Genomic DNA, 14,045 nt, shown 5'->3' on the forward strand with positions numbered 1-14,045 from the left:
ATCTGAATACGCTTTCCATGTGCTTAAATCTCATCATGTGGCACTTTGTCAAACTGTGTCAAACGTTTCTGAAAATCCAAATGTACCACTCTACTAGTTATATCATCATATAATTCCAACAGTTTTGTCAAGCATAAACAAGGCTGCAAAATGCTGTTTTACCAAAGTGGTGTTGAGATGCAAACTAAATATTACTGGCAATTTTCATAACATAAGAGTAGAACAAAGATGAGTAGGAGTATTGAGCCAGCTCATTCATTTAACATGCTCGTGGCTAGCCTTCAACTTCAATTCCACTTGTCTGCATACTTCTCACATCCTTAATCGATCAAGACATCAAAAATCTGCCAATCTAAATCTCAAGTATTTTCAATGATTCAACATCCCCAACCCACTGAGGTTAACAATTCTGAAGATTTTGAGTTTTATAAAGTAATATTTCCTTCAGCAGATGCCTATCACAATTCAGCTCTAACCCACTAAATCCAATTTCAAGCAAGTTAATTTGTTTATAGAGTCATACAGCACTAAAACAGACCATTCAGTTCAACTCATTGACTGTTCTTTGGTTTCCCGTTAGCATAACGTAGTTTTAAAATTTTCATTTAATGTCCGACCAGTGACATTCCATAAATGCTGTGTAGTGTTTTTCGATGTATGACTTTTTGAAGTATGAAACCTGATGCCAATTCAGCACAAGGTCTTAAGCTTCTGTTGTATTCACTGCAAGGCTTTGCAGGCTAAAGAAAATCTGTGTCTTGTTACTCCAAGTACACGGCTCAAGTTCAGTTTTGTCAGTTTTCCAACTATCTCAAAATATTGTGGTCTGGGTCTGATAAATGTAGCTGTAGGTTAATTAACCTCCATGGTTTTAACTTTTCTCTTGGCCCTATAATACCTAACATGAATGAGGTATTTCTCCCTTCAAGCTGTAAAAGGTATCACAGAAAAGTCAAATATTCTCTGCTCCCAAACCTGTTTTGGTAGTGTGCATAAAGATTATCCACAGATCTTGGCAAGATTTTGAACAGACATTACATGAGCCATTGGCTACATCTGGAGGTTGTTCTACTGTTTCATTACACAAAAAACTTTTAAGTTTGTGCTCAGTTTTTCACATGTCAGTTATTCTTAGAAGCAATGTGGCCAAATCTCTCAAATGAATTCTGTATGCCAAACTGACATAATTTACTTTTGGTCAGCAGAGTTAATTTGAGAGGGACCCATTCAGAATACACAAATGGCAAAACCATGTTGGTACAGTAACGCTGGATAGCTTCTCTCTGTAGATTTTATCCAACTTAATTTTATGCCATGGTTTTTGGAACTAAAGCACAAATTAGGTAGAATACATGTTAGTTTTTAAACTTGTAATTGACTAAGTAATGCTCTGTTTGGGCTTGTTTTAGAATCTGCCCAATTAGATGAAAGCCAGAAATGATTACAGTAACAGTTGACAGCTGATTTGGAGGTTGATTGAATCCGCATGCGCCATATTATTATTATTCTGGGAAACTACATTGTAGAGATAAAAATGTGGTAGCAAAATAGTTCACAAATAGTTCCTGAAGTTAACAATGGAATGTTAAAGCTTGATTTTTTTGTCTTTGTTGAAAAGTTTGAATTTTTGTTTTAACTTTCCTTTTTTAGTATTGGAAGTAGCTTGTGGATTCAGTATGATAAGTTGGATATCTAATTTACATTTTCAGCAAAAGATTGAACTGCTACTGAAGGAAAAAGATGAGTTGTTGAAAACTAAATCCGAACTTGAAGAGGAAGTACTCCAGTTAGGTGAGCGAGTGGAAAAGATTGAAAAAGAAATGCACCATGAGAAAGAAGTCTGTGACCAAATTAAAAAGGATTACAAGGTAAGCATTTCAAAGATTTTAGAGTTCTAATACAGGTTGTTCTACTAACTAGTGTTTCGTTAATGTGAATTCACTGTCATGTGACTGACAAATTGAGGATACTGTTTCTAAGGCATGACTTTACCATAATGTGTGGTTGTGCAAGACCATAATGATTGAATTATAGAAGAACTGCCTGTAAATTTATTTCATGCACTTAGAAGATGAAGGAAAATTTTAGATTAATTTTCTGTTTGGAGTGCTATTTCTGTTTTATTTAGGAAAAACACAGTAATTCTTGTGAATACTCAAAAAGGTTTCCAATGCTTTTACTGCTTCTGATCTGAACAGCTTTTGAAATGGAAATAAAAAATGTTGGTAATCACAGCAGGTCAGGCAGCATCCACAGAGAGAGAGAGCTAATGTTTCGAGTGTAGATGACTCTTCACAGTGCGCTGAAGAGTAATCTAGAAAGTTGGATTGCTCTTTCTGGATGCATACTGCCTGACCCATAGATTTCCTGCATTTTTTTTTTGTTTTCGGTACAGATTCCTGCAATAATTTGCTCCAACTTTGGTCAAGTTCCTTATAGAGAAGGTCTTAGCTGTTATTGAGTCCTTTATACTGGTGTAGAAAACAACATGGGTTTGTCCAATTCCAGAAAGTTATTCATATGCTGAATTGAGTAAATTGCAGATTCCACTTTGTTTCTGGGCTGTTCAGAACTAGATTGACTGATGGACCAGTCTTGAATTTTAGTATCTCCTTCGCTCTGAAATGTCATACAGTCATAGAATCATACAGAACAGAAACAGACCCTTTGGCCCAATCAGTCTGTGCTGAACATAATCCCAAACTAACCAAGTCCCACCTACCTGCTAATGGCCTATATCCCTCCAAACTTTTCCTATTCCTGTATCCATCCAAATATCTTGTAAAGGTTGTAATTGTATCACATCTACCACTTCCTCAAAAAGTTTATTCCACATGCAAACGGCCCTCCATGTAAAAAAACAAATTGACCCCATGTCTTTTTTAAAATCTCTCCCCACTCACCTTAAAAATATGCCTCCGAGTCTTGAAATTCACCATCTTTGGGAAAAGGTAATTACCATTAACTCTATCCATACACCTCATTATAAATGTCTATCAGTCAACTTTCAACTTTGTATGCTCCAGTGAAAAAAGTCGCAGCCTCGACAGCCCTCTTTAAAACTTAAACCTTCCATACCCGACCAAAGTACTCTCCTATACCTACCATGCCTTAGGCAAAGACATTAAGTGCTTTTGTATTTAATAAATCTTAACTGAGGCAGTATTTATCACTGCGCCGCCATCACTAAAACAGATTATCTGGTCATCATCACATTACACACTACAAGGTCCAACAAATAATAAAGTGACTCATTCACTTCCTGCATTTACAATGGTGCTGAATTTCAGTAAAGTCCTTGATTAACTATAAAACTCATTGGGACATGCAGGGGGAAAAAAAAGTCAGTTTTTTTTTGCTTTTCTTTTTAATCAAACGAATATGTGGAATAGATAGCACTTGGGCCAACTAAGACTTAATATTCTTGAGTTCTCAATAGATATTTTTCAGTTGATTTGCAAGATTTTCTGCAACACTTCTTAATTTAAGCCCCAAACACTCGTGGCTAGCTTAATGGCTTTGTGAGTAATACAAGTTGCTAGATAATTGGCTGGCTGCCAAATTAGACTTTTTAAAATTTGAAGGAATAGTTTTATTTTGTAGGTATGTATTTTAGTCTTTGACTTGAAGAATATCTATTCTTTTTACAAGCTATTCAATTTAAAAATCACAGCAAAATTGTATTAGAAATTCTTTGCAGTAGTTTTCTACTGCCTTTGATGTTTGAATATTTGAACATCTCCGACAGTACAGACTTTAATCATTAAAATATCTTTTCTAGCAGAAATAGAAGACATTATGTTGTGCAAAGTGAGTTTTCATGAATAAAGTCTTAAGTATACCCTCATACATCGCATTCAGATCACAAAATATAAAAGGAGCTATGAGCATATTTTGGCTTTTCCTTTTTTTAAATGGATAATTAGCCAAATTATAGATTAGTGGTGTTGGAAGAGCACAGCAGTTCAGGCAGCATCCGAGGAGCAGTAAAATTGACGTTTCTGGCAAAAGCCTTTCATCAAGAATAAAGGCAGAGAGCCTGAAGGCTGGAGACATAAGCTAGAGGAAGGTGGGGGTGGGGAGAAAGTAGCATAGAGTACAATAGGTGAGTGGGGGAGAGGGTGAAGGTGATAGGTCAAGGAGGAGGTTGGAGTGGATAGGTGGAAAAGAAGATAGACAGGTAGGACAAGTCATGGGGATAGTGCTGAGCTGGAAGTTTGAAATGAGGGTGAGGTGGGGGAAGGGGAAATGAGGAAACTGTTGAAGTCCGTATTGATCCTCTGGAGTTGAAGTGTTCCGAGGCGGAAGATGAGGCGTTCTTCCTCCAGGCGTCTGGTGGTGAGGGAGCAGCGGTGAAGGAGACCCAGGACCTCTATGTCCTCAGCAGAGTGGGAGGGGGAGTTGAAATGTTGGGCCACAGGGCGGTGTGGTTGATTGGTGCGAGTGTCCTGGAGATGTTCCCTAAAGCGCTGTACTAGTCTCCCCAATGTAGAGGAGACCGCATCGGGAGCACCGGACACAATAAATGATATTAGTGGATGTGCAGGTAAAACTTTGATGGATGTGGAAGGCTCCTTTAGGGCCTTGGATGGAGGTGAAGGCGGTGGTGTGGGCGCAGGTTTTGCAATTCCTGCAGTGGCAAGGGAAGGTGCCAGGATGGGAGGGTGGGTTGTAGGGGGAACGTGGACCTGACCAGGTAGTCACGGAGGGAACTGTCTTTGCGGAAGGCGGAAAGGGGTGGGGAGGAAAATATATCCCTGGTGGTGGGGTCTGTTTGGAGGTGGCAGAAATATTGGTGGATGATTTGGTTTATCCGAAGGTTGGTAGGGTGGAAGGTAGCACCAGGGACGTTCTGTCCTTGTTACGGTTGGAGGGGTGTGGTCTGAGGGCGGAGGTGCGGGATGTGGATAAGATGCGTTGGAGGGCATCTTTAATCATGTGGGAAGTAAAATTGCGGTCTCTAAAGGAGGCGGCCTTCTGGTGTGTTCTGTGGTGGAACTGGTCCTCCTGGGAGCATATACGGTGGAGGTGGAGGAATTGGGAATATGGGATGGCATTTTTGCAAGATGTAGGGTAGAAAGAGGTGTAATCCAGGTAGCTGTGGGAGTCGGGTTTGTAAAAAATGTCAGTGTCAAGTCGGTCGTCATTAATGGAGATGGAGAGGTCAGGAAGGGGAGGGAGGTGTCAGAGATGGTCCAGATAAATTTAAGGTCAGGGTGGAATTTGTTGCTGAAGTTGATGAATTGCTCAACCTCCTCAGAGACCCAGGTTCAATTCCCACCTCAGGCGACTGACTGTATGGAGTTTGCACATTCTCCCCATGCCTGTGTGGGTTTCCTCCAGGTGCTCCGGTTTCCTCCCACAATCCAAAATAATGTGCAGGTTAAGCGAGTTGGCCATGCTAAATTACCCGTAGTGTTAGATTAAGGGGTAAATGTAGGGGAATGAGTCTGGATGGGTTGCGCTTCAGCGGGTCGGTGTGGACTTGTTGGGCCGAAGGCCTGTTTCCACACTGTAAGTAATCTAAGAAATCTAATCTAAGGAACTTGGCATTAAATTTAAGTCCTGCTCTGATTTGCCTTTCCAAAATGAAGTACCTCACATTTATCTAAATTTAAATCCGTCTGCCACTCCTCAGCCCATTGGCCCATCCGATCAAGATCTCGTTGTACTCTGAGGTAACCTCCTTTGCTTTCCACTACATCTCCAGTTTTGCTGTCATCTGCAAACTTAAAGTCCTTTGTTTGAGTATCTTCCCACATAAGAATTGTAGAAAATTCCCTCAAACAAGGGTCAGGTCACTATCTGGAGCTTGTTATGTTTTCTTCTGAATAATGGTAGAAAATCAAACTGAAATAATTAAAGGAGAAAGCTCTATGAATTTCCTTATCAATTATGAAGTAGTCCAGGTGAGTGCAGTAGCTAAAGTTGAAGTGTTTGCAGCCAGCTTCAACCTGAAGTGGTGAATGTATAATTCTTTGCAGCTTTTTACTTTTTGTGCCAGAGTTGGTTTCCTGGTTTGATTGTAATGGAGTAAGGGATATTCTAGACATGGAGAATTACATTTTTTTGAAATACCATTAAGCTAATGCTGCTGCCCTTAGTGGTCTGTTAGACCTATCTGAATTCAGCACATTTGGTGTATGGTGTTAAGTGCCACACAATATCACACAATGCCCTCACTGAAGGTAAAGAACCAATTCTACAGGACTGTGTGATGGTTCTTCCTGCTAAAACTGTCATGAAACAATGTATAAATGATTGGTTGGTGAGGATGGGGTCAAGTATGCTTCATCTCCCTGATGGTTCTCTTACCAGCGGCAGTAAGTCAGGACTGGCAACTTTGGTCTTTAGAATTCTGCCAGCTCAGTCAGTAGTGGTGCTACTGAGCCATTCTTAGTAATGAGCATCTGAGTCTCCATTCTGTGCATACTTAAACTTTTGTACCACCTTCCAAGTTGTTTAAGTCAGGAGGAATACTGATTCATAAGCTGAAGGAGAGCACAGATAGTAATTAACAAGAGGTTTCTTTGCCCCTTTTGATTGATGATGTAATACTTCATGGGGTCCAACGTTAATACAGAGGACATCTTGGACAACACCTAACTGTGTACTCTTGTGCTGTCATCCCCCAGCAGATCAGTCCTGCTGATTGGGCAGGGTGGTAATGTGAGCATACAATCAGAAGAACCATGAACAGGCATTGGTCATGCAGCCATCTAGCTTGTTCTACCTCTCAACAGGATCATGGATCATTTGAGCATGGCCTCAAATCCCCATTCCTGCAACCCCCCCCTCCCATATCTTGCTTATTTGGTAATTAAAGCTTCTTTTGCATACTAGTTTACTGCATACCCCTAAGTTAGAATCATACCCATGGATCATCAATTTCCTGTTCCTTGACTAGCGAGTGATGAAAGAATATGTGACATTGGCTGAAATAGGTGTGACTTGAGTCAGCACAGTTGTTGCTTGACTCGTGAGATAGCTTTCCCAATTTTTGCACAAGGTGCAAAGTATTGCAACAGTTAAATTCAAGTAAGTATAAATACTTGCTGTGCAAAGTTCAAATTTGCTGCCTGTGGTGAAGTGGTGGTGTTCCTACCTTGGGCCAAGACATCCAGGTTCAAGTCCTACATGATGTGCAAATGTTAGAATGTATCCAAACAGGTTTATTACGAAAATTTAAGTTCAAATTCTAATTTGTTGCCTTGTTTAATTTCCTTGTTAATTGTTGTTTTTTGTTCACATTACATAACTAGGATCTTTTCCAGAGTTCAGAAGCCTTAAAAATCGAGAAAGAAGACATTGAGAAAAGGTTTAAGGAAGCTGTCGCAAAAATTACGCAACTTGAAGAAGATATCGTAACTGCTAACCAGAAAGCCATTGTAAAGGAAACTGAATTAGACAGGTACGAAAGCTTTTACATGCTGTGGAGTTAGCTTCCTGTCTGAATTTGTAACTATAGGAAAATTTTATGATTTGTCATGGGTGTTTAATGATTAGCCCTCCATAGGGAATGAACATGCCCCCATAAGTTAGTCATCAATATTACGTCCTCTTCCTATACACCCCTGTCACCACCAAATTGATGTTGCTTTTCCTCCTCCCTTTTTCTTATCCATTTACAATAGCTTGGGGCTATCTTTTATACACAAGATATTTTTTCCTGTAATTGATGGAATAAGGTGAGTTGAGAGTGATCGTCTTCGATATGAAGCTAGTGTTTGATGGAGTGTGGCATCAGAGTCTGAGCAAAATTCAATTCAGTAGGAGTTGTGGGGAAGCTGCTGTGCTGGCTGGTACCATAACTAGGACAAGGCAGGATGGGTTCTGGTTAGGGTTAGAATCCAATCATCTAAAGGTCAAATGTTGTTGCAGGATATCTTCTGAGCAGGTCCACCCATTTTCTCAAGCTTCCTCAATGACCTTTGCTTCAGCTAGAATTTTGTTGTGAGTAACTTTCATTGTCATTCCATAAACCAAGTACACGTCAAGAGTGCAACACGGGGAGATCCAAGATGGCGGCGACTCAGCAAGTCTGAGTTTACAGTGCTCTTCCCAAAACCTGGGTAAAGTGAGTTACTCACCCCCACCACACTTACCAAACCACCAAAAAAAAATTTCTAACCTTAATTAGCTGTTTACTATTATATTTAAGCAGTTTAATATTAAGTGGATAATGAGTAAACCAAAGGGATCCCGCAGCTCTCAGAAAACAAAGACCCCTCCCCCACCCTCCTCTCCTCCGGCTGCAGCTGATGTAAAAACAGGCCTTGAAGAGATGATTGCCAGGCTGGAAACGACACTCGTCAATTTCATCGCAGAATCCAGACAGAGATGGAATGCATTTGAAGAAAAGTTACAAAAGTACAGCCAGGCTCTCGAGGAATTGCAGGGCCGAGTGGAGGGGGCGGAGCTAAAGGCCACGACCTCCGAGGCTGCAGCACAAACAGCTGCAGAACAGGTGCGAGCTCTGGAGCAGAGAGTCCGGGCCTTTGAAATCTACATGGATGACCTGGATAATAGAAATCGGAGAAAGAATATCCGTCTTCTGGGCCTCCCTGAACAAGAAGAGAAGGGACAGTTAGTAGTATTTCTGGAGCGATGGTTGCCCCAGCTTTTAAACCTGGGGGCTGAAACTGATCGGGTAAGGGTGGAGTGGGCCTACCGGGTCGCAGCACGCAGATCTGGCCCAAACCAGCGCCCACGCCCGGTCCTGTTCCGGATGCAGAGTTATAGGGAGAGGCAGATACTCCTGGACGCCTCCAGAAAGCTTGGAAAGGATCCTAAAGCTATGATTCATGAAGGATCCAAGATTATGTTATTTCAGGACTTCTCCCCGGCTTTGGCACGAAGGAGGAAGGCGTTTGATGAGGTGAAGAAATGTCTAAGGAACTTAAATATTCAATACACCTTACGCTACCCAGCGACGTTATGCTTTACCCACGAAGGATCCGAGTATAATTTTAGATCACCAGAAGAGGCTAAGGAACTTTTAGACTCGTTTAAATAAATCGTAAGAGACAATTTATGCTGGCTTGCCTCTTCCACACTCCGTGGGGAGAAATGGATACTTTACTCTACTTTACTTTTGCTTCTGGGAGCAGGGTTGTCTTCTCTTGCTATTTTATGTTATTATACTTAACTGTAATTTGTTGGAGTTGTAATTTTATAGTTATGTGTGTTTGTACGTGGCATTGATGCTATCAGATATACTCAGGTATGGGTGGGGTGGGGTGGGGGTGGGGCGCTCACTGTCAACTCTAGCTCGGTATTATATCTAAATCCTATTAAGGAGCGCCCGGGTTGAGGGTGGGACACTGTTTGGGAGAGGATATGGTGGACCTTTAGAAAGGAAGTAAGGCCCCCTGAGAACAAGGGGGAGGATCTCCATTCAAACATGTTTTGTTTTTTTTGTTCTTATTGTTTGGAAATAGTTTCCTTTTTATTATACTGTTACGAGTGTATTAGAGAACATTTTCTCTTGTTTGAAGGATGTAAGTGACTCAACTATACACTCTGGATAATTGTGGATTAGATTAGTAGTTAACTGAGTTTCATTGTTTTTCTTTCTTCTTTAGTATCATTCCTTTGAATTTTGATGATTATATATTTAAGATCTATTTTTATATTAATGTTTGTGCTTGAAAGTTCTGTTTATTTTTGTAAATCTGTCAAAATATTAAATTTCTAATAAAAATATCTTTTAAAAAAAAAAGAGTGCAACACTGTTCACTTGCTGGCTGCAAGCTGTCCCATCTAGTCTCATAAAGCTCAATAGTACCTGTTTGTAGCTCAGAGATTGATGTGTGAAAAATAGTATTTCTAAATTTATGGGGCCCTGGCACCAGCACTGTGAAAGCTATGAGCTATACTGTTGGATTGGTCTTGATCTGAACACTGCTGCAACAAGTTTTTTTTTACCTGAAGCAGTAGAGAGCACTTCAAATTAAGTTGCAAAGATCAGGGTTCAGGTGAGAGTAGATAAGTTAAAGAAGAGAGCAACGTAATGAGGAAGTTAGTGATAATCAGCATATTGCTGGGAGATGCAGAGTGTGCAGGCTTACGAATGTGTTCATAGGTAACAGGCTCAAGAGGCTGAAGGGCCAACTCTTGTTCCTGTTTCTTGTGGAGAAAGTGAGGTCTGCAGATGCTGGAGATCAGAGCTGAAAATGTGTGGCTGGAAAAGTGGAACAGGTCAGGCAGCATCCAAGGAACAGGAGATTCGACGTTTCGGGCATAAGCCCTTCTTCAGGAATCTGAAGAAGGGCTTATGCCCGAAACGTCGAATCTCTTGTTCCTTGGATGCTGCCTGACCTGCTGCGCTTTTCCAGCCACACTATTTCTTGTGGTCTTATATGGCTAGAGATTTCAAGAAGTAACAAATAAAGGCTCTGAATGCAATATATAGCATTTGTAATAAATGAGAGGAATAATGGCTCAGATCAAAATATGTATGATCCAATAGCAGTTACAGATACATGGTGCAAGATAACAAAGGCTGGGATGTGAATATTCAGCCATATGTGGCACTTGTTTTGAAGATCAAAATCTTCATTCAATTTGGGTAGGAATAAAAAAAAACGCTCTGCTTAAAAAGTGGGAGTGAATTATTGGCCTCTTAACTGTATCTACACTGTAGGACTGCAGGGCAATTCTCCAGGGCAATTAAGATGGACAATATGTTATCTTAAAAGCATTGCCCGCCTCCCAAATTAATTTAAAAAAAATTCCATTAGCAACACTAACTTGTTTGCTATTTTGGGCATTGAATCTTACAGCAGAGCTGAGTTTAAACAGAAAGGAATCAAAATCTCTGTTGTGGGATCAGGTGGGAAGGGAAATGGAAAATAAATAATGGACAAAGAAATAACAAAAGTCCCATGAAATAGCAACAAAAAATGTTTGAAAGTTAATTTCAGTTCGTTCCTTGAAAGGTCATTTGTTGAAACACAACACATGTATAGTCATAAGCAAGAAAACAGACCCTTCAGTCTGACTAGTCCAAGCCATAATCTCAAACCAAACTAGTCCCGTCTGCCTACTCATGGCCCACATCTCTCCAGGCATTTCTTATTCAAGTACTTATATAAATATTTTTTAATCATTGTAACTGTACCCACATCTACCACTTCCTCGGAAACTCATTCCACACATGAACCATTCTGTGTTTGAAAAAAAAAGTGTCCCTTGTCTTTTTTTTAATCTTCTCCTCTTTCTCCTGCTCTTGAGTCTTGAAATCCCCTCCCCAGGAAAATACACCTGCCATTCAGTTTATCTATTCCTCTCAATATTTTATAAACTTCTGTAAGGTCACCTGTCAACCTCCTCTGCTCCAGTGAAAACAGTTTCAGCTTATCCAACCTCTCCTTGTAACTTAAACTCTCCATTCCTGGCAAAACCCAGGTAAGTCTCTTCCAAACTCTCTCCAGCTTAATAATATCCTTTCAATACTTCAGAAGATGCCTCCCCAATATCTTGTACATTCTCAACATAACATCACAGCTCTTCTACTCTAAGGTCTGAGTGTTAAAGGCAAGCATGCTGAATGCCTTCTAACCACCCTATCTATATGTGGTGCAAACTTAAAAGAATTAGTTACGTGAACCCGTACGTCTCTGTTATCTACAACGCTACCCAAAGCTTTACTTTTAATTGTAGAAGTCCTGTCATTATTTGTTTTTACCAAAATGCAATACCTCTCATTTTTCAAAATTCAATTCCATCTGCCATTCTTCACCCCAATTGATCAAGATCTCTTTATAATCTTAGATAACTTTCTTCACTGCCCACTATACCACCAATCTTGGTGTCATCCGTGAACTTACTAGCCATGTCTTCTATACTCCAATTGAAATCATTGATATAAATGACTAGCAAAAGTGAACCCAGTACTGATCCCTGTGAAACAGGCTGGTCTCAGGCCTCCAGTCCAAAAAAACAACGCTGCACCATCACTCTTGGTGTCCTGCTATAAAGCCAATTTTGTATCCAACTGGCAAGCTCACCCTGAATCCCATGTGATCTCACTTTACTAATTGGTCTACCATGTGGAACCTTGTCAAAAGCTTTACTAAAGTCTAAATAAACAATGTCTACCACTCTGCCCTCATCAGTCTTCTTTGTTACTTCCTCAAAAATCCCAGTCAAGTTTCTGAGAGACAATGTTTCCTCTCTGAAAGCCGTGCTGACTGTTCCTAATGTCCGTCCCTTTCCAAATTCATATAAATACCATCTTTAAGAATCCCTTATAATAAATTGTCCACCACCAAAGTTAAACTCTCAGGTCTATCATTTCCAGGCTTCTTACATCACTCCTTAAACAAAGGCAGAAACCCAAATCTGTTCAAAGGTTAATTGTATTGAGTTGAAATCATTTAATGTGAGAGATTCATGATTACATAAATATCTGAAGTGTGTTCATTCTTTTATTGAAATGCCAGTTGCAGAAAAAATTTAAAGGGTTTTTATGATCAGCTCAGGTAAGGAACTTAATCATGATCGATTTGTCCGAAATATAAATTCTACAAAACAGCAGTCAGTTGACTCATTGTAATTCAAGGCAATCTCATTGTTTGTTGGTATAAGTTTGAGTAATTCGATACTTGCGTTCTGATTTTTATTGAATTTTGAAATAAATAATGAACAGATAATTTTGTTTCCTAATAAATGCTTAAATGGAAAGAGAAGTCTTGCCTAAGCTTCCATTCAGAGTTCAGTTATTTTCATCTTAACTAACACTTTAGAGAAGGTCTTTAAGTTGTACTACATGGTATTGTTTGTAAAATCTATTTTAGACTAAGTAAAAGTTATACTTTTACCTCCATAGTTAAGAGATATGTTATCTTAGTGACTTACTGTCCTACAAAAACAGCCAATTAACTCTGACATATAGGCTATAATGTTGCAGTGGGCCTGGCAGCTTCTTGAACTGTAAAAGTATTTGGACAAAAATGGAGACAACTCATCATTTTACAACTTTAGCTCCTTATTCAGAAATTACCTTGATAACTATTTAAAAATGGAGGCTGAAATGATGATGTATAATGTATTGGAAGTTTCCAGTAAAACACGCCAGACCTTTCTTGCATTTTGAAATCAAGTTCTCACTTCAATTTGTTAAAAATTCTATCACAAGTTAATTTCTTAACAGACTTCCAGTTTTTAAACGTTCAGTTTTTTTTAAATTTCAGGTTGAAATGTTATATTTTGCTCCAGCCTGAATTTGTTTTATGTGAGAATGTTGCAGGTGTATATTGCAGCACTGCATGAGGACAAATTTTAATTTGTGGCATTAAAATAGTTTTATTAATAGTACTTCTTTTCGGTCATTGTTACATTCTGATGTCAGTTATACTTCCTTGAGATTTATGTTGTGACGTAGCTAAAGATGTGTCATTGCTTCCCCAGCATAAAACACAAACTGAGGAGACTCATTGTTGACAAAGAACAACTTGAATTGCAGTTGAAGAATGAAAAGGATGAGAAAGAGCTTTACAAGGTAATAGGTTAAAAAATCACACAACATCAGGTTAACAGGTTTATTTGGAATTACAAACTTTTGGAGTGCTGCTCCTTCATCAAGTAGTTAGTGAGGCAGGATCAAAGGGCACATAATTTATACTAAAAGATCAATGTGTAATACAACTGATGCGAAGTATTGAATAAACCTAAATTGCTGTTAAGTCTTTAATCACTTAGAATGGGCTTGTAGGTTTCGAGTGTTTTTTAACTTCGTCTGACACAGTCCAACACTGGCACCTCCATATCAAGGTAATAGGTGTAATAGCTTTTGGTTCCTTAGGTTAACTTTTGGTTTAAAAAAAGCCTACTCCTTGTTTACACTGTATAAAATCAAGAAGCTTGCATAATGATCCCAGCCTTTTGGTCATCTGAACTCTAAACCCTTCATGTGGTCCAGCATCAGATCATCTCATTCAATTTTGAAATGCCATTTTATTCTTCCACTTACAAATAATTACCAAACCATTCTAATAATTAACATTTAGTTGTTTCTTTTGTGCTCATAAGATAAATGTGCT

General features: G+C 39.4%; 1 protein-coding gene across 3 annotated transcripts in view; it reads left to right on the plus strand.

The window, feature by feature from the left end:
* Positions 1-14,045, plus strand: part of tax1bp1b (Tax1 (human T-cell leukemia virus type I) binding protein 1b) — a 115,242-nt gene that overhangs the window by 41,661 nt on the left and 59,536 nt on the right. For all 3 annotated transcript variants that reach the window (XM_060824619.1, XM_060824621.1, XM_060824620.1), the window contains exons 5-7: positions 1,710-1,868; positions 7,263-7,411; positions 13,414-13,504. In XM_060824619.1, coding sequence (XP_060680602.1) covers positions 1,710-1,868; positions 7,263-7,411; positions 13,414-13,504 — 399 coding nt within the window. The remainder of the gene's footprint in view (positions 1-1,709; positions 1,869-7,262; positions 7,412-13,413; positions 13,505-14,045) is intronic.

This window comes from Hemiscyllium ocellatum, chromosome 5 (genome assembly GCF_020745735.1).
Source record: "Hemiscyllium ocellatum isolate sHemOce1 chromosome 5, sHemOce1.pat.X.cur, whole genome shotgun sequence".
NCBI lineage: Eukaryota > Metazoa > Chordata > Chondrichthyes > Orectolobiformes > Hemiscylliidae > Hemiscyllium > Hemiscyllium ocellatum.